The following is a 20,774-nucleotide window of genomic DNA, read 5'->3' on the forward strand; positions in this document are numbered from 1 at the left end:
AACTTGTTCTGTCATATGTTGCAGAGGCACATGGGCTGTATCTATGTTACAGACTGCACCCTTCCGATCGGGATGTGACATGCATACATGACAACAGGACAAATGGGATACCAAAAGCTTTATTTTGAAAATAGTACTTATAAATACTATATCAGAAAACACATGCAAGTATTAAAAATACAAAAAAAGGCTTACAAAGAACATAGTTTTATTTTCAGCACAGGAGTGGCAAAGAGGTTGCTACTGGCAGGGAAATACTCTGTTATGAAAACATAACTTTTGAACTAACATATTACGACAGAATCATAACGTTAATCGATTTACCACCTATGACTTAAGATGATTATTTCCACCCATCCCTTTCCCCACCCAGTAGTGTGCAAAACAAGTTTTCCTGGTTGCAGGGTTGAGCGTGACTGATTCAAGCCTTCAACACAAGACAGTTTTCAGTGAAGAGCATGTGATGTGCGTTAAAGCTTTGCACCTACAACATAATTTTTTTCAGGGCAGGTAGGTCAATGTGTAGCCCTATGTTCATATCCAAACAGCACAGTCAGCTTCTGTCAGTGGATTCAGATCTATCTTTTTTTGTCAAGTTGAAGTGAGAACGTACCATTCCATGATCTGCATACTTCAAAGTGGTATTCAGCTTCCTAAATGTTGAGGTTTCAGCAACATTTAAATAGTGGATGATGGAGGCTGTGAGGTTGGGGATTGGCATTGATTGCCTAAACTTCTTTCCCTTTTAAATAAAAAGTGAATAAAATGGTCATCTGAAAAATACTGACAGCTTTTAGGCCTCCCATGGATTCTTAAATCCAGTCAAAAAAAATCAGACTTGAGTACCACTCAGAGCAGACCGGTCTCTCAGTGGAGCTGTGGAGGAAAATGACTGATACTGATCCCGACTGTGTGCCTGTCAAGAATGATAGTCTGGGGCAAAAAGAAAAGGAAGGACTTAAGTGAAAAGTTGAAAAACAAAGAGCATCAACTGAAATGCTGCCACTGACAATATTAATACTGCAAAGTCAGGAGGATCTTTCCATAAAGAAATACCAGCAGTTTTTTTGTCACTGAAAATCAAGAACAGGCTTGAATTTTATATCTACCAGCATGCAGTAAGAAAATAAGAGTCTTGGACAGGGTTTTGTTATTTTGAAAATGTCTCTTGCAATTGGCCATTGCGTGAAGTCAAAGAGAAGCATTCAGTCCTAACCTTGAAGGAGGCTTTTCTGTGTGTTAAAGCCATTCTGCTGTTCCTCTCCATTTTGTGAGGGAGACCCTGTGGATGAAGACAAAAACAGAAAATGATAAAAAAAAAAAGACAAGCACCTCCACTGAGAAGAACAACCTAGAAAGTTTACCAGGTCGGTTGAACTAAAATGCACTAAAACTAAAAATCCCACATTTTCAAGACAGACACTGACAGAAGACCTATTTTCTGAAAGCAGGACAACTGACTGCAGTTTAAGCCCTGAATCAAACATGCAATAAGGCAGATTAACTTGGTTTTAGTCCCTGTTTCCAAGCTTCTAATGCTTCAAATCTGGTTCAACCTGTGTTATAAGGTATCCACCGAACAGAAACATGTCCTACTTTTCTTGGCTCTCTTTCTAGAACAAACTGAAAGCCAAATACTGTGTTTGTAAATAACTGTTTATTTAAAAAACAAAGAGCATTACTAGACAAAATATACTGCAAACTGTTAAACAAACCTTGTACCTTAATTACCAGTATTAGTATTGTATGTACTGGTAAATAACATCAAACTCGATTTTAAAACACCCCAGTTTCAAACATTTAAAGTGGTACTAATGCAAATTTGTATTGTGCTTTCAATAATGAACGGTCAAAACTGAAGCAGTAGAGTTATCCTGACTTAGTTCCTAGTATTGGTCATACTCAAAAGACATGGAATTCTGCATTACTAAACTGTAGTTAACAGTGTTTTCTATTACACCTTCCCTGCCTTTGAAATGCCCAGTCCTCTTTGTCTTTTTTTGTTCTACATCTTTGCAAATTTTGCCAGGCTGCTTGATACGTTGCATACAGCTGATGCAAATAAACCCTACTGCAAATGTAAATAACCACAAAAAGCTGAAGCGAAACTGCTTCTCCTTACCCCAGCCGTTAGTAGACACATCACGATTGCAGATCTCATTGGCCAGCCTCTCAAAGTACTCGGGTAGGTCGCCATACTCGTCTCCATAGGAGATGACCTTGATGCCCTTGTCCAGCATGTTGTCGCGCAGCTTCTTGAACTCACCCACATCCTCCCGTCGCACAAGCATGAAGTGTTCCAGATCTGATTTGTGTTTGACCGCTTCCAAAAACAAAGCCTGGAAGGTGGTGTCGTCCACTGTGCGCCCGCAGCCGAGGAACACAAATGATTTGGTTTCGTACAGCTTCTGGATCTCACGCTGTTGAAATCACAGATAATATGAGTTGTTACTCTCATGTAGCAGCAACAGTTTCAAATGAACCAGTGCAAGACCACAGTCAAAGTGGCAGTCTTTTCTATTAACTGTACTGCGATGTAGCATTGCAACGTGCTAAATGCTTTACAAATGTAAACATGAAGTAGAACGATGATAAATAAGTAATGAAAGTTAGTACTCACCATAACCTCAGTGTTCCTTAGTACGTTCTGATAGCCAGCAGGGTGCAGCACGATGCCACTGGGGTTAGTGTAAACACCGTGGATATGCAGAACACTTAACCTCCGTTTCTCCTGAGCCCACTCCAACACCTAGATACACACACACGCACGCACGCACGCACGCACGCACACACACACACACACACACACACTTAACAGTCCATTGCACAAAATCCTGTTCTAGCTGGGAAGGGAGTAAAATCACTGAACAGCAGTAAGAGGATATTAGCCCTGATGGAGACGAGGCATAAATACCAGGACTGAGAGGCAAAGCAATGGGTCTCAGAAAACTGATCAATTCTCGTGAATTTGTGGTCTGTTTAACAAATCATCGAGTTAACTTTAAACAACCTCGGCCTCAAAGGTCTGCAAATGAAATTTCATGGAGAACCAGTTCACCAGTGAAACAAACCTACAGTATGTGTACGAGGAAAATGCATGCTTCCTCTTCAGGTCAGTCTTAAACCAAAAGCAAATATTGTTCCATCTATAAAATTCGACACCAGCTGAGTAATGGCTGGAACGTTAACTTCCCTCCACCTGTCCGAGACAAAGGGCTCTTTCAGGTTGAAGTATTATCTGTTTTCCACCTAAATCAGCCAACGAGGAACTTGGCCGAAAAGCAATGTTGTAAATGTAACTCTTGATAATTCAGTGAGTCAGTATAAGTATAGTTTGGCCTCACAAAAAGAACTTACTTCAGCACGTGCTTTTGAGACCTTTGCACTTGTTTGGCAAAATGCTGACAACATGTATTGTGGCAGGCAAGACCAATCAATAATGTAACACAATCCAAGCGCTGTTTACCTTCTTCTCATCTGTCAGGTCCAAAGACTCCAGCTTGGTGCCCTGATGTGCTGCATAGATCTCCAACAGGTTGTCGAAGTTGGTAGTGAGGACCAGTGCACCACTTTCCATTAACTGCAGCACTGACCGCAGTAGATGTTTCCCTGCATGCTCCATCTTGCACTCCAAATCGTCAAACACTTCATACAGACAGTCTTTGAAGAATGTGGATCGCACATTGCCTGTTCTCTTTTTTTAAAAAAAAAAATTAAAAATTGATTAAAAAATATTCGGTTGACATACTCATACAACTGCTTTGTGGGCCTGCACTGTTAATTTAAATGCACAAGGACAAGTCGTTGTGATATTACAGCAGGAAACACTGATGGATAACTGAGTTACACAGCACGTTTTGATACGACAGTAATGCTTCTTGCATTACTTAATACCCTCAAGACACATACCTACTAAATGTTGACAGTCAGTCTTCAGCTACGTTGCTGTGAATTTGCCCCTGAGCTGTCCTACATTCACTGCAAATGGCATGTTTGACTTGCTTGAACATGAACACAATTACTGTATTAGCTGTTGGAGAAGTATTTTATGGTAAAAAATCTAAAATATCAACAGGCAACTGGTCAAATTACTGCAGCTGCGGTGTGAAGTACACTTCCTCTAACACTCAACAAGCAGTCAGTGGCTTAAAATAAGCACATGCATTTGAGCCTACGTTGAGCAACAGCTGAGTGTTAATGTTTTACTCTGAAATTAGACCATGAAGTACAGTTTCTTCTAAGAAACAGACAAAAAGAAATAGATCTAGTTTTTATTCCCTTTATATAATACTAAAGCAAGAATGGATTTATTTCCCAAACAGGCCTCCTACTTGTAGATAGAGCTAGTAGAAAGATGCCTGGTTGTGATCCCTAAATCAGTACCCTAGGACCCAAACTTGAGTATAAATGGCTCACATAGTCATATAATTTATGCCTTTGACATGACAAAAAAAGGCTTTAAGCATGCTTCTAGTTCTTTTCTTTAACATGCTTTCAACAAGACTTCCCTTGGTATTCCCCTTCACAGAAATTCCATTTCAGCTTGCATCTTAGTTGGAGTAGCGAAGTGTGCCAGTTTTCAAAACATCTGCTCAAGGACAACTTTACACACTACTGTATCAAACACTCCATTCCTGCGTCTGATCCCGTCCCCAGCTCTTCAAGAAGCAACACACATACTACCTCAGTGTGCTGAGAGATTATGAGCTGTGACTACACGGTCTAAATCTCATTCTTACCTGGCAGAGCCTGTTGTACAAAGAAGAAAAAAAAAGAAAAAGGCAGGAGGAGTCAGGCATCTAAGAATAGATGATGCAGTGACCAAGGTGATCCTAGCACAAGGAAATGCTCCGCTGACTTCCATAGATTACAGCTCTAATGGGCTAAACAGCGGGAGTCCTTTCCACAGGAAGAAGCTCATTATCCACATCTAGTGTCTACAGCACCATTCCTGATCATGGTGTCCTTGGACGGTTGCAGGACTTATGTAATGAGCAACTGAGGCACAAGTAAACAACTGTGGTTCTAAATATTGTTCTTAAATGAATAAACTGTTTTTATTAGAAATATAGCAGTTTGTTTCACTTTTCCCATAGACACTTACTATGGCCATTTTACAATGCTAATTGAATTGGAGAAGTCTGATTTTGCAGTAGCATCTTCCTGAGAGCACAACAGAGGGCTGATTACAGCAAATTACATGTTCTGTCTTAAGTATGCATTAAGATTCTGACTAAAGATACATTTCTATTATGACCAAAATGACTAGCAACAGATGACTGAATGTTTCCTCCACTTACCCTGTGAAAAAAACAAAAAACAAACTGTTTACATGTCCTGCCTGAATTGAGCAAACAGAATAGTCAGCTAACTTGTAATTACCCTTGTTGTTGCCAAATTTGAAGGTGTGACAGGGTTTATGGCAAAGCAATTTCTCTGAGTTTTAACTTCAGATTGCCCTCATTAGTTCTACTCTACCTCATTATAGACCACAGTGACCTAGCAGATACACAAATCCATGAAAGTGGGTTAAACTCTCTCAGCACACTGTTATTAGACTTAACTGGACAGAAGGCAGGTCTCTCACACTTTTATACTGTACATGTGGACATATTAGCAATTACTAGGACAGGTCAACATCATGATGAGGCTCCTAGTTGAACTGGAATTAAATTTAGTTCCATATCTTTGGCATTGATTCACACTTGGACACATTCCTTCTCTTGGATCAAAGAGACAGTAAAACAACTAGTACATCAACTCAGATCCAGAGCTAACTTGCATGCTCAGCTGAGTGCCACAAGGGAAAATATTTGCAAAAGGCTTTTGCGGCATACGCTCACATTCTTTACTGTAACTTACTGTATGCTTGGGTGGTACTTCAGCTCTGTCTGAATGGAAAATCTGAGCTGGGGGGCTGCTGGTTCACATTATTCTATCCTTGTTTTTTTCCTCAGCATGCTAGACCCTGCTGTGTCTAGCCAATAGGGGTGGGCTGGTGTCTGCACGACTGTGGATTGAAATAAACACGACGGATAAAAAGCCATAAAAGCGCTGTTTGTTCCCTTTGTTACAACAGGCTGAGGGCTGAAACAAAGCGTGTTTTATCAATGTCAAAGGTGCGATGAGACATGACTAACACAGGAGGCAAACGGTATTAAGACTCCCATCTGCCAACCCCGCGCCAGACCAGACTGGTTCAATACCAAGAGGACTGAGTCAGATCCAAAAAATGGTTTTATCCACCAAATTTTTCCCAATTCATTTGTTACAATCCAAATGGTGTTTTAAGATGCAGGGTTTAGTAAGAAAGGGGAATCATTTGCTATTAATTTTGAAGAAACAGTTTAAGAAATGTTGCCTCTATCTTCACTGAGCCTACGAAACCCTGCAAAGGATGGCAATGCCCTAGGAAAAGATCTTGTTATGACTGTGTGGTTTTGTGGGATTTTTTGGCAGTTTGGGTGGCCTTGATTGGTTCCTCAGATTTCAAGGTGGTATTAACTGTTATATTACCCTTTATTACTGCAATTATAAAAAAAAGCATTCTCTTTGTAGCTCTCATCATTATTGTTAAAGACCCCTTCCTGTGAAAATCTACTTTTTTTTAACCTTGTAAACATGCCCATATGGTGTTTTTTATATGCTGGAAGATACGCCATGAAAAACACAAAAAGTCAACAACATGGCTAAGCATGTCAACCTTGAAACTGCAGTGTATCAACAACAGTATCAAAAAGACAGATTCAGACATCTGGGTTTTCAAATATAATAATCCTTAGCAACCAGTCCATTGACCTTGCAGCGTGGAACTTTCTGTTTCATTCTCAGAATCAGTTTCTGGTTATATTCTGGTCAACTATTGCAATTTGCCACTGTGCAGGGTAAAGCAGTTTTACAGAGCGCAAAGCTGGTGTGCTTGAGCTGCAGCAAGCAATGGAGGGATAAGGGAAGAGGGAGGCAGAAATTTAGATCTGCAAATTCTAGAGGACGTAAAGGTGTAAAAAGTCACACTTAAGCCATTTTAAGGCTAGAAAGGACTATTTTTATGGAAAAACTAATTGTAAATAAGGAATTTTAATACACAGAGATGTGTTTTTAGGGGCCTACTCAATAACGGTAGAGGGGCTTTCAATTTAAAAATGAACTCACTAATGAATATGACTCATTTGCGATTATTTTTTTTAGAACAGGGTTTTTTTTCTTCCTTATCATAACCTGAAAGATTTTCTTGATTCTGACTTCTTTATACGCCTCTTGTTTATACCATTATTCCTCTCACAATCTATGCCTTCACATGGTGTATCAAAATTTATTGCTGATGCAACTTTAAGGAGAAATGAAGAATGATTGTATCTCTTGATATGAAGTCACTTAAATTTTAATTTCTGTATTTTGACACATACAATTTACCTAGATATTTAACTACAAAAACTAAATAGAAGAACCACTTACAAATTGGCACTACTTCACTAAATACAACTTTTGAACATTCTTACCAATTTAGGCTGCTACACTTGCAGTTGAAACTGAAATGTCACTGTCCAGATTGCATAAGCTACCCTATTGTGTATATGCTGTCAATATACTGTTAACCATCAACAAAGAAGGCAAGGGAGAGTTTAAAAATAAAATAAGACTAATGCAGTTCAACTTACATGCCTTTGTCAGGAGTTGCTTTTAGGATGTCCTGAGTCCTGACGACAGCTCTGGTGTTTTCTTAAACACCAGTATATGACAGATGGAAAACAAAGCCTGTTTATTGCATGTGTAATTAGTTCCACATTGACTGATTAAAGCGTTTGTCTGTACTAACCAAAATTTATTCCGAAACCAAGCCCCACAAACAAGTCTTATGTCATTAGTTACAGGACTTTAAATGAGATAAGACTAAGATGTCTTAGGTCAAACCATGGAAGGTGAAGTCTGTCCCCAGCTGAGGAAAGGACAGTGAGCTGGATACCAGGTGGTATCAGCTGATACTGGTCTAACATGTGCTTATACATGTGCATCAGGGTGGTGTAGAAAAGAAAGGAAAGGAAAACAGGCTTAGGCAGTCTTACCGGGGAAAGTTTCTGAATGAGGTCATGGGCCACATGTACCAAATTCTTATCTTCCTGCATGTGCTTCTGGAAACGCCGACTCTCTTCCTCTTCTAGTAGGTCAAAGTCATTGGCTGCATCAAGCAAGGCCTGAATGAGGCCTTTCCAGGAACGGAGTGCAGGAACCTGAGGGGCCACTGCAGAGCTTACCCCCGTACCAATCACCAGGACAAGCTCAGGGGCTCGCTTAGTCTTCAGACTCGGCAGCAGTTTCCTTTGGGGCAGGCAGAGATTGAGTGATGACAGGTCCAAGGATGGTGCTTCCCAAACCCTTCCGACAGCATGAAGGTCAAACAAACCATTTTCAAGCATGCTAACATGCAGTGTGAAACTAAAACCTACCTTTATTTAGGACTGGTTAAAAAATTAGGAACTCAAGAACACAGACAACAAAATCAGCCCTGCTGGCAAACCTGATGAATGAGTATATCGGCATAGAGTACAACTGGTTACGAAACAGCACATGGGCTTACCTGGGCTTTTTGGCATTTGAGTCAGCATCCTGAGAATCAGCTGCAGGTCGCTTCTCAGTTTTCACTGCTACAACAGAGGCCATTCAGCTCCTGTAACAGAAACATGAACAACAGCATGTTAATTTAATGGAGTATATTAAATGATGACTAGTTTGGCAAACACTACAATACAGCTGTTCTTGATATCAAAGGCTATCACTTGCATCTGTTTGTTGACAGTGATTCACTAAGGATGGTTCACTACTAACAATCTGAGTACATCTGAATCATAGAGATAATACTGATGTGTCTCTCCCAGTGTCCTGCTATATAAATGTTGCTTCCTCTTGCTCTACATAGTGCTGTTATTGCTCAGCAAACGAGGAAATACTTTTGTATTTCCTTCTGGCAACACTTTACATGATGACATATGCTACAGTAAAGCAACTGTACTAGGAAACTGAGAAGTGAAGCAAGTTAGTTTTTGTTGAATAACTGAAGTTTCCAAATTAAATTACTGTTAAATCAAACTGCAAGCCATGTGTAATATTTAGTTAGCAATAATATCTTTAACCCAGTACAGGAGTTCACACTAATTTCTGAATAGATAATAGATAATGTGTAAAAACGTTACTTCATAAGCTAACTTGTACGTGTAAGGTTTACTAACATTACAATCAGATTACTTACCTTGGTACAGGTGAGGTTATGTCCAGTGTTTAGTGCTGCTGAAGTGGAAATCCTCTAAATTTCAAGTCAAAGTCGGTCCTGTGTTAACTTGAGCACCGCTCAGCAGCTTGGAAATCGGGTTGAGTCCGGAGCTTTAAGCCTTTTGAGAGTGTTGGTGCTAACCTGGTAAGTTCACGTCAGCGTCTGTACAGTTATCCAGCAGACAAAGGACACCACACAAAGCTCAACTCACGCTAACTAACAACTAGCTAGCGCTTCGCTAAACCTAGTTTGTTTGTGCTTTAAGCTAAGTTGCTACCTCGAAGGTTTTTAAAAGCCAGGGATAGCATGTGTTCTACGTGTCATGCTGACGGCAGAGCAATTAAAGCGGTGTATACCCGTTGTTAATCAATATGTACAGTTATCACCAGAAACGCTGTCGACCGTTGCTTCCGTCCAACACATTGCCGTCTGTGTATGTAAGTTTAGCGGAGCCGTTGAAGTCGCCGCCTGCGGTGATGTTCGCCGGGTCTTATGACACGTTCAATGTTGCTCGAATAGCTACTCCTCTGGCGTGGTACGTTTGATAACAAACTCACTGATAATCACCGTCATTGTTCATGACAACTGAAGAGAAAAACTACCCACTGCTTGTATGTCAGAAAATTTACTTTTTTTTGCTTTATTCAGGCTATGTCAATCTCGAGCTTGTTTCACAACCGCTAATCTCTGAAATTTTGACAGTGGACGTAATGTGTTTTTCTTAAATAACATATATTGTCTTACTATTTGAAGATGATATTGTGCATATAGCTTTCGTTTATCCACAACTACACAACATACATAAAATACCACTTTGTTTTATTTCAACAGCTAAACAAAAAAGGGCTTATTTATAGTTCCAAAGCTACGAAATGGTGATTTACTAAGAGCATTTGAAAGCAACACAGGCCAGACCCTTTCTGTTATGTAAAACTGGGCAGATCAGACGTCAAACTACAGCCAGCACAGTATGAGACTGTCTGAACTGTTTACTGCATCTGGGATACTTGCACAAAATTATTAAAGACAGTATTGTACAAATTGCAGCTTCTTGGAAGTACTAAGACGTTATTTCTCACTTCTACTTGAGTCATTCATCTGTTGTATCAGATATGTCACATCATTCAGAAATGAATAAATCTGTCGTTGTTTTACAGCTCACATGATTAAACAATATTTAATTTTTAAAAATCTAAACTCTCAGCAAGGCTTAATACACGTTTACTTTTATTTATTTTAAGTAAATCTCTCAGCTTTCATAACTGACAATAATGCAATGCACTGATTTTGAAAGACACAAAATGCAGGTTTATGACCTTTGTATCCTCACTACATTCATGGTATTTCCTCCATCATTTATGCTAAGCAGGAACACGTCAGCATAGACCACTTTGGTAAACTGCATCTAGACTGCCATCTCCTGTTTTAAAATAAAAACTGCACCTACAGGTATTCAGGGCAAAAGTCATAGCCCCTCACGATCCATCCATCCATTATCTATACACCGCTTAATCCTCATTAGGGTCACGTTGGGGCTGGGCCAGCTGACTTAGAATGAAGGCAGTGGACACCCTGGACAGGTAGCCAGTCTATCTACACAGAGACAAACAAGCACACTCACACACCTACGGACAATTTAGAAACACCGGTTAACCCAGGGGTGGGCAATTAATTTTCATATGGGGCCACATGAGAAACGTTGACGGTTGTTAAGGGCCGTATCAGTACACTTACAGCTCTGCTCAATATATATCTCAATAAAAACAGTAAATGAAACATTACAATGATACAATGAAAATGTGGAACACAAAACACAACTATTTAATGAAAGACTTTGTTTTTTCATTTAAACTATGATTGCTGCCTATTGAGTTGTAGATATTTTTGATGGTGTGACTTCCTTCAGTGTGTGCATGTGGATGAGAATGTTGCCCTCCAACTGGTTTGAGAGAAACTTCAGCTTTCTCATAAAAGCGGTCACCAGGCTGTACATTTCATGCACAAAGAGGCCCTTGCCTTGCAGCTTGGTATTTAGTTCATTCATTAGTGCAGTCATATCAACAGCAAAAGCAAGGTCTGATATCCAGTCTGCATCTGAGAGCGTGGTGATGTCCCTGCCTTTCTTCTCACAAAACTCTTGAATCTCTGCTCTCAGATCCCAAACTCGTTTCAGCATCTTGTCCAGGCTGATCCATCTGACAGCTGTCTGGTAACCAAGGTCACCATGTTCACTATCATCTCCTCCAAAAACACAACAAACTGTCTGTAATTCAATGCTCTTGCCCTGATGAAGTTAACTACTTTAGCAACAACATCAGTCACGTGGTTGATTTTTAGCACTGACTTACACAACACCTCCTGATGTATAATACAATGCAAAAATATCAGTTTCTGTTCTGGGTTTATTTCAGTCATTTTATCTTGCATCCGTTTCAAAAGTCCAACATTTTTCCCTGTCAAATTTGGACAGCCATCAGTTGTAACACCAACCAAATTCTCCCATTTTAGTCCCAGCTTGTTCATGCATGTATTTACCTCAGTGAACCGTCGTGGTCCCTTCATTGGCTGCACAGCTGTCAGCTCCTCCGTCATCTCAAAGGTTTTTTTGTTAGTCCACGTACAAAGATGAGTAACTGGGCTGTGTCACGGACATCACAGCTCTCGTCCAGAGCCCAGGAGAAAACGTCAAAATCGTCCACTTTGTTGTGCAGCTGAAGCTCCAGATTTTCGGCGATGTTTTCCACTCGCCTCGTTACGGTTCGCCTCCAAAGGGTCACATTAACGAACGCTCCTTTCTTCTCCGGGCATATAAACGCTGCAGAGTCCACCAGACATTCTTTTATAAACTCTCCATCAGAGAATGGTTTACTGACATCCCTTTATGTGTGAGCTTTGGTTAAAAAAATCCTTGCTGCTTTAGCAATTTAGCAGCAAACTTTCAGACATCCTCCTCGCTCTGCATCAGTCAAATGTTTGTACGAAAAAAACGGTACCTTAGCAGATCTTTCAAAGTAAAAGCAGTGCAGGCGTATCGCTTGCATGCATTGTGATGATATATATTTGCATTGACTTTTAAGATTTTCCAATGACCTCATATGGGCCAGTCAGGGTCATACGGCGGGCCGGATGTGGCCCGCGGGCCGTACGATGCCCAGGTCTGAGTTAACCTCAGCGTGCTTTTGTACTGTGGGAGGAACCTGGAAAACCCGGAGAAAACCCACACATGCACATGGAGAACAAGCAAACTCCATGCAGACAGATCCAAGGCCCAGGTCAGGATATGAACTGGGATCCTTCTAGCTGCAAGACAACAGTGCTCCCTGACGATATATAGATTTAAATACTTTGGTGTTTTGCATGATTAAAACCTGGTGTGTTTGGTAAAATGGAAGAAAAATAACTGCATACAAGTACGTTAACACTCCTATGTCAAGTCTTTACTGATATGTGAAGTGGAACTCTGCTAGTGGTCTTGCTGGTGCACGTTTGTGCAACTAGCACAGTTAAATCATAACCAGGTGCTGTCGCTCATTGATGCATACAAGTACTGCTATATGAGGATGAACATCAATGTTAGTTATACTAAACACTGCTCTAATGCTTTTTTTTAATGGCCTAGGGGTTTCATTTTCATAAATCTAAACAACTTTCTTCAAACACAGTCCATAATTTAAGTCTACAAAAACACTGTTCTACTGTATGATGGATTTTGCATAGTTTGGGTCCACTTGTCCAATTGCAGCAAGAGATCAGTGCAAATCAATGCAAATGAATGATCATCTTTGTCTTAAGGTGAAACATTTCTATCCTGATGGTAGTGTTCTCTTCCAGAATGGCAATTCCTCCGCCCACAGGTCATGATGGGTCACTGAACAGTAGAAAGCTGACAAATCCTTGTAATTTTAAGTAGATACTAATCTGTAAGATCAAACAAGTGCCTACAACAGACAACTCAAAAGCCCACTCATTTCTCTTACTTTTTTAAAATTTATTTGGGAATCAATCCAAAGTAACATTTTAGGATCAAAAGCTGACATAGCTCCCCTCAAAGTACCAAACAAACAGTAATAAACACTGGAGTGAGATGACCCACATCAAGTGAGTAAGTCTGTTAGAATTATAGTGCAATCCGTATTGGAATAACAGGCATATTTTTAAACGATAGCCCATATCACTTCATACAAGTTAGTATGAAATAGTATTTAAATACATAACTGAATCAGCACACATTTTCAGCCTATACATATCAATAGAAGATACAATCAAGCATTAAAAGGCATACCATTTATCAATCGTCAACATTCAAAAAATATTTCCCATTCAACAAATTTTTATCCCAAATCATCAAATATTAAAGAATATTACAGAGCTAAGATTTCATGTATCCTCACAAAAAGGCTCTGTGTTCAAGTCAGAACAAGAGAAAAGGCATACTGGTTACATGTAATAACTTTAAACCAATGCTCTCTCTCTGTCTCATGAGTGATTCCAGTCACTGGTTTATTTGCAAAAGTTGCATTAGGCTGTTTAAAGGTCAAACATCTCACCCACAACCTCCTCCAGAGGGAAAAATCCCTTAACAAAGCACAAGTATGCTGTTATTCATTCTTTCCCTTTTTCAAATGCAGCAGCGATTCTTTGAAATAGCACAACATGAACCTGAAAGTAGCAGGATGCACAACAGAAGCTTTAGTTTGTAGACCGGCAGGTCTGGAGCTGTTTAAAATATAATTAAACTTAATAGGAAATAGCTCAAATACAAAGTAATAATAACAGTAGACATGTTATGAGTGTTTTTTACTAGTCTGATGAAAGAAATAAGGGACACTGCAACTGATGGGAAAATAAACTCTTATGGGAGATCAGCATATTGCAAAGCGATGTCTCTTATCATAGTGATATATGGCTTTAAGGACACATGGGATTAGCAGAGGTCTGCTCAGGGTTGGACTCTACTCAGTTGTCTTATTTGCTAAAATCCTTCATAGATCCTGGATAGTGAAAGTCTATGAAGCTAAAGTTAAAGGAAAAAGAATCCAAAGTGTAAATGCACAGCTGCTCTATACAGAGATAGAGCCCTCTCTGAAGTTGGTCTTCCCTATCAGAACGTTGAGAAGTGTGGCCTTGCCTTCCCGGCACTCCTTCTGAGCCTGTCTGATGATGTCACTCAGCCTGTCCTCGTCCTCACGCCCTACCAGGTAGCCCTTACCACCGTAACCATTTGCCACGATGTGATAATCTGCAAAAGAATGCAATTTGACATTTAGCAAGCAGCCAATCAGTGCACACCAATGTAAAATAATTCTAATCAGGGTATTGGATATAACCTATGTGTATATTATAAGCAATCACAGCATGAACACACACTCTGTTTGCAGAAAAAGTACCTGTAAATGCAAGGCCACATGCCACGTTGCTGCCCAGCATGGGAACCTGCTCTCTGGATATTTGACTCCAACATGCATCGTTTCCCACCACAGCTATGACCGGTGTCTAGAGGGGGAAAAAAACAAGGAGAAAAAATATACATATATCGACATGCATATTTATTCAGTCAATTTAGCAGTACACCTGTCGAATTTGCTTATTTCTCTAGTCAAACTAAAAACTTACAATCATTATGATGTAATGTTGTGTTTCTTATAGAGGTTATAGAAAACATGATATTACATCATAATTGCATTACTTCTATAGTATAGACAACTCATGTGTAGGGCTCACACAATAAATATACACTATACACTGCCCCCTTTCCATTACATAGGATTTGTGATTTTAAAAGACACTACACACCATTAATACGCCCTAACAGTTTCACTTATTTTGGATGATTGGACCTCTTCTCTAGACTGTGTAAGCCTGTGGACTATACTTGATGGACATTTATTAATTTGCTCTATACTTGCCAACACAGGACAATTTACACCAATGTTATTCTTATATGTAAGAGGATACTTGTAGAAAAAAAAAACAGGTAGTAATGCTTCATATTTGCGATATTTATTTGTTATATTGTACTTCTTTTGGCTAACTGAGTTGCTTATATCCATGTAACATAAATACAGTGATTAGTGACTTTACCTTGTGTCTAGTGAATGTATCAATCTCTGCAGCACTGTATCCTAAGGAGCCATCACCATAGACTATCCACACCTAAAAAGCACAAAAATATAATGTCATTGATAGACATTAAAAGTGATAAGTGATTCAACAAATCGCGTTCACAAATGCCTGAATCAATATTATACCTCAGATTCAGGCCGGCACAGTTTAGCCCCGAGGGCAAAACCTCCTCCAACTCCCAGAGTACCAAAGGCTCCTACAAGAACAAGTAGCAGTAAGATTCTGCACCATGACTGCAAAGAAAGCCTGACTGACATCAGAATACATTGCTGTGATGCAGATGAACATGAAAGTGATTCTGCACAAGTACTACATAAATTACTTGACTACAACGGTTTAGTGTTCTGTGTACCCCTCTGACCTCTTTAGGTGGTAACAAAAAGGAACAAATCAGTAAACACCTGAAGTAAACAAATTAACTGACTTGAAATGATTAATTTGGAAGTAATTTGTTATTGTTCGGCTTTTGGGGTTTTACCTGGATCCAACCAACGCATAGGTCCTCTTGGTCTCATTATGTAAGCAGCACTTCCTACAAAATCCCCCCCGTCTGCAACAATGATGCTGTCCTCGGCCATGAGCTCATCCACTCGATGGAGGACTTTCAAGGGATTCAAGTGGTGTTCAGTCTTCTCATCAGCTTTAGCCCTGGAAAGAAAAATATGCTGGCTTTTGTGATGGAGAAATGACTTTGTGGTAACTGAGAGGAAGTTTTGTCTTGGTGACACTGAACTTTTTATAATATATACAGAGACACAGAATAGAGAGGACAGGGTGTGCTCTCATAAAAGTGTCATTTGATGCATCATTTGACACTTCTTCTGCACAAAATGAAACAATCTCATGCTGCCTTACAGTCAGGAGGAAAAGGTTGCAATAAAGAGTCAGGACGAACCTAGAACTTCATTACAGTAAAATAAAACAAACACTATTACTACAAATGATGGAAAGACAAGAACGCTACTAATTGTGAAACGTCTAAGTTAGTATATTTCTTTTACCACTCTGTGCACTCTCAAAGCAACCACTTATTTCTAATGTGACAGCTGCACATTAGAGCCTTCAAACTTTAAACCCCACATGTTAAAACATGATACTCAAGAGGTGCATTTAGGTCTGACATGGACTCAGAATGAAGGAGACGTGAAAATCACTTTAGTTTTTGGTCAAATCAGAATGAAATTAATGTTATTGGATGAATATTTTCTGTAATAAACACCAATCAACTGATCAATTTTCAAATCTGTGTTCTATCAGCTGCAGTACCAGCAGTGTAAAAGTGTACTTGGCAACAAATCCGGGCCGAACATAAAATTGGATTCATGCATTTCCTGCATTACCAAATGAATGCTTGCAGGTTCTCACAGCAACACAGTGCAGACAGTTGACGCTACTGTAACTGCACAACTTGGCTCAACAGGTTCGCTCACGGAAAATATCTTCAGAAAAAGAACTGGTAAATGCGTGGCGCTTTTTACAGTCGGCTTGAATCCTAAATTCTGAGCAGAACCTCCTCCAGAGCAGACCGGCGGTGCAGCGTAAGACTCTGGTGATCTAGCTGGTTAAAAAAGCCACCATTCTGACACTGAAAACTCTGACTTTATGATCCACGTATCTGACTAATCCATTCATCTTGCTTCATAGTTAAACCCTCAAAGATCACCGCCTATACTTACCTATTTGCATTTTCTTTGGTCGTGTCTCCAGCTTTGAGGCTCTGTGGCCATTCCTCTGGACAACGGTGGCCCTTCAGCCCTTTGGAAAGCCGCACCAAAAACGAACCAGCGTCACCTGAAATGTACAATATATTTACATTTTAGACTTAAGTCTGTGAATTTGCTCTCAGTTCCAACCCTAAAGTGGATACCTTAATAGTAAAAAGTACACATTTAAAGGCATAACACAGAAACAATACATTTTATACATAGTGTACATTGTGATCACAAACAAATTTAAAAATTGGAATATTCTCATCACTCATATGACCTAAAACATCATATTGTTACTTTATTTATCAACCTGGATGGTGACTGCAAACATACCCTGAATTGCTAAAGTTGGTTTCCAGAATATATCTGAGTTTTTCAGCAGCTGGGTCTTGTCTCTGTTGACAGCGATGATCTTGCTGCGTCTGTTGAGAGTTCTGCCGTAGCCCAGCCGGAAGTCACACACAGTTCCTGAGAACACAGTGGGAACGTAGGCACGTTTACTATTTTGAAATTACAGTTCAACCTCCAACTGTATTTCAAAAACATACAACAGCTTTTAGTATTAGTTAATATAATTTCAGGAACAGTTGTTGATCATTGAAACCTTAACTTATCTTGCAGTTTTTAAGGGAATGATCTGAAACCAGACCAAAATTGAATGTGTTCTTTCTCTGCACATGCTCCATTTCTGCACCAGGTTTCATGAAATTCAGTTTGGTAGTTTTTGCATAATCTCACTGTCAAATCAACAGACAAATAAACAAGCGAAACTGAAGGTATATATATATATATATATATTTATTATCCCCTGCCTCTGCTCTTGCCTTGGTGAAGGAATATTTACTGAATGTTTTATAAGTCTGGCTGTAGCATTTATCCACCATCAAAAGCACATGTTATTGCATTGTTAAGACTGACCTGCTAAGAGCACCAAATCAGCATCCTTCAAAGCGCCTTGTCTGTTCTGCCGGATGTGGATGGGGCTGTCTTTACCCAGCATGCCACGACACATTCCCCCAAGAAAACAGGGGATACCCAGATCCTCCAAAGCCTTCCTATAAAGCAGGAAATCAGTAACAAATATAATGGGTTTTAAAAACAAAGAGAAGCCAAAGCACGACAGTACTTTAACAGATTTCTAAGCAACAATATTTCTCGGATCAACAATGAACAGGAAAAAAAAAAGTCTGTTTTGAGTATCACAAAGATGCGAAACATTGTCCTTTACCTAATGTCATCAGTCGGTGATGGAGGTAGTGTTGCTTGGCTACCCAGCACAATAACAGGTTTCTTGGCTCGGCTCACCAGCTCTATGCACTTTTGCACCTGATTTGTATTGAAAAAAAGTAGGAAAACCTTTAAAGCTGGTTTGTGCTTCTTAATACTGTACATGCCAGAATACTCTGATAAGGGCATTTAACTAAAAATATTACATCAGTAAGAGCACTGAAGTAAAATCTAACTTTAAACAGTAACAGCAGGTTTACCTGATCGTCTGTGGCTTGAGGGATTTGAACAGGAAGTGGAGACACGTCTCTGTTCTCCCAGGCTCCAGCAAAAAGGTTCATGAGGTGATTATTGAGGTACCTTACAGACATCAGACAACAACATCAAATACATGTGAACAAATACATGAATATAAGCTTCATTTTGATTGTATATAAACATGATCTGCACACAGCATGACTCTATTCTATTATTTTGTCCTATACATAAACTAAGTAATACGCTTTTAAATCCAGGGCATGCTAATAACATACCATGCAACAATTTTTCCCATCAGGCCTTTGGGAGGGTTCTTAACAGCGAACTCTTTGCACACCAGATGGTAGGGGTAGAGCGTGTCTATGGGGAACTCAATGAAAACAGGACCAGGCGTTCCCGACTGAGCGATGGCCAGAGCCTTCCTAACCGTAGGGACGATCTCCCTGATCGTCCTGATGGAGGCACAGAACTTACACAGCGGCTTGAAGAGGGACATCTGGTCGATATCTTGCAGCGCTCCTCTGCCCTGCACCACAAACACACTGCAACTCAGAACAGCTCGAGTAAAATGCTACCATACATCATATTTAACAACAAGACAAGCTGATTCTCCAAACTGAAGAGGATTTTGCTCTTTTATTTTATTCTGCACATCATGTTTGCGACAGTATTCGAATACAATCCACCTGAAGTAGTGTGCCAGCAGCTCCTCCCAAGAGCAGCAGCGGAGATTCAGCCATCTGAGCGTTCTTCACTGCAGTCACTGTGTTAGTGAGGCCCGGGCCAGCAGTCACTGCTGCAACACCAACAGTGCCTGGTGCAGAGACGAGCATAGCAGCCATCAGCTAGCTCCAAAACACTATACAACACACCAAGACGGTTCTATCTGAAGATACACCGGGACCCAAATAATAGTACATCTAAATGTAACCCAGTGGTTATAAATGATATTAGTTACACCTTTTTGATGAGTCAAAACGTCTGCAAGGGAAAAGACACACCCATGCATTTCCTTATTCTCCATATCCACTGTCAACAGGATATGACTTTACTTATCTGCACCTGAGAGCCTTGCCACAGCATCAGCAGCGAAGACGGCGGTGGCTTCGTGTCGGGTGTCCACGATGCGGATGCCCATCTTCTCACAGGCCACCAGGATGGGTGAGATGTGCCCGCCGACGAGGGTGAAAACGAACTTGACCCCATGGGCTCTGAGGACCTCTGCCACGCTCTCACCTCCATGCCGTGGGCTCTTTGTCTCAGTCTGAAGCAAGTAAGCACACAAGATAGAAGTTAGTGCAGAGAAAAGATTTTTTGTTTCGTGCCCATTTTAAAAGTAATCCTGTGCATTAGGAACAAAAGCTCTGTCTTCGATAAACAGCCATCACTCTGAGCTCCTCAGGTCACCTGTCACCTGTATTCTCACCACAGCGGTCTTTCTTATTTCACAATAACCACATATTGTTCAGGCTGCAGCAGTGATGGCCTCGGGGCTTTGTGCAATCCTAACAGCCAAGGTGATTTTTGACGGCCTTTGTCCTCCCAACCACAGGGCTGGTTAAAGGTTACATGAATGGAGCCCAGCTTACCTTTCACCTGTGACGGCCTGCAGACTACAGGTGACTTCAGTGGCCACATAATACAGGTGCATTTGCACCAACTGAGCTGTGCAATGCTGCTCTGAAGGATGATGAATAAAGACTAAGGAACAGAAAAGCACAACGGTTGCTCTTGTTGACTCGTGCACACCTACCTTGTGAAACAACTGGTAGACTAAGCCAAGTTTGTGTGCTGCAAACACAAGCCCAGCCAGCCCGATGCTCGCTAAAAACCCGAGAACTGTAGCGCCACACGACTCCATGCTAGCAAGCAAACCCTTCTTTGTGAAAACAAAAAGATAAACTTAATACGGAAACCTGCTTTAACTCGTCGTGTTGAGCAGCTCACTGGTTCAGGCTAAGCTAAGGTACTATGGAGCTGCTCCTACAGCTGCTATACGCCCATTTAAAACACGTTTTCTTGCTAGTACAGGAACGAGGAAATAAAATAGTAACAGAATAAAGTCTGTAAATGGCAGTTAGCCGACTCTCCTGCAGGTTGAAATGACCTCGTGATCTTTCCGCAACTGCTACGCCGACACAGGAACATCAGCGGCTGTAGCCGTCATATTTACGTGTCAAGCTAGCGACAGT

General features: G+C 40.4%; 2 protein-coding genes across 3 annotated transcripts; both read right to left on the minus strand.

The window, feature by feature from the left end:
* Positions 1–103: 103 nt before the first annotated feature.
* Positions 104–9,751, minus strand: fam118b (family with sequence similarity 118 member B). 2 transcript variants are annotated; one of them, XM_023271159.3, is made up of 8 exons: positions 9,245–9,751; positions 8,576–8,665; positions 8,064–8,373; positions 3,467–3,694; positions 2,621–2,749; positions 2,123–2,420; positions 1,217–1,282; positions 104–933 (listed from the first exon to the last, which is right to left on the minus strand). In XM_023271159.3, the coding sequence occupies exons 2-8, from the start codon at positions 8,656–8,658 to the stop codon at positions 920–922; spliced, it is 1,128 nt and encodes a 375-aa protein (XP_023126927.1). In that variant the 5' UTR covers positions 8,659–8,665; positions 9,245–9,751; the 3' UTR covers positions 104–919. The 2 variants fall into 2 exon arrangements, with proteins under 2 accessions (XP_023126927.1, XP_023126928.1); XM_023271160.3 differs by having other exon boundaries at positions 8,064–8,316; positions 9,245–9,749.
* Positions 9,752–13,232: 3,481 nt separating this feature from the next.
* On the minus strand, positions 13,233–20,698 carry ilvbl (ilvB (bacterial acetolactate synthase)-like). The gene is made up of 14 exons (XM_023271171.3): positions 20,336–20,698; positions 19,645–19,846; positions 19,269–19,396; positions 18,858–19,108; positions 18,585–18,684; positions 18,326–18,423; positions 18,016–18,152; positions 17,431–17,565; positions 17,065–17,179; positions 15,867–16,036; positions 15,514–15,584; positions 15,347–15,418; positions 14,653–14,758; positions 13,233–14,504 (listed from the first exon to the last, which is right to left on the minus strand). The coding sequence occupies exons 1-14, from the start codon at positions 20,441–20,443 to the stop codon at positions 14,326–14,328; spliced, it is 1,872 nt and encodes a 623-aa protein (XP_023126939.1). The 5' UTR covers positions 20,444–20,698; the 3' UTR covers positions 13,233–14,325.
* Positions 20,699–20,774: the final 76 nt, after the last annotated feature.

Source organism: Amphiprion ocellaris, chromosome 7, assembly GCF_022539595.1.
Source record: "Amphiprion ocellaris isolate individual 3 ecotype Okinawa chromosome 7, ASM2253959v1, whole genome shotgun sequence".
NCBI lineage: Eukaryota > Metazoa > Chordata > Actinopteri > Pomacentridae > Amphiprion > Amphiprion ocellaris.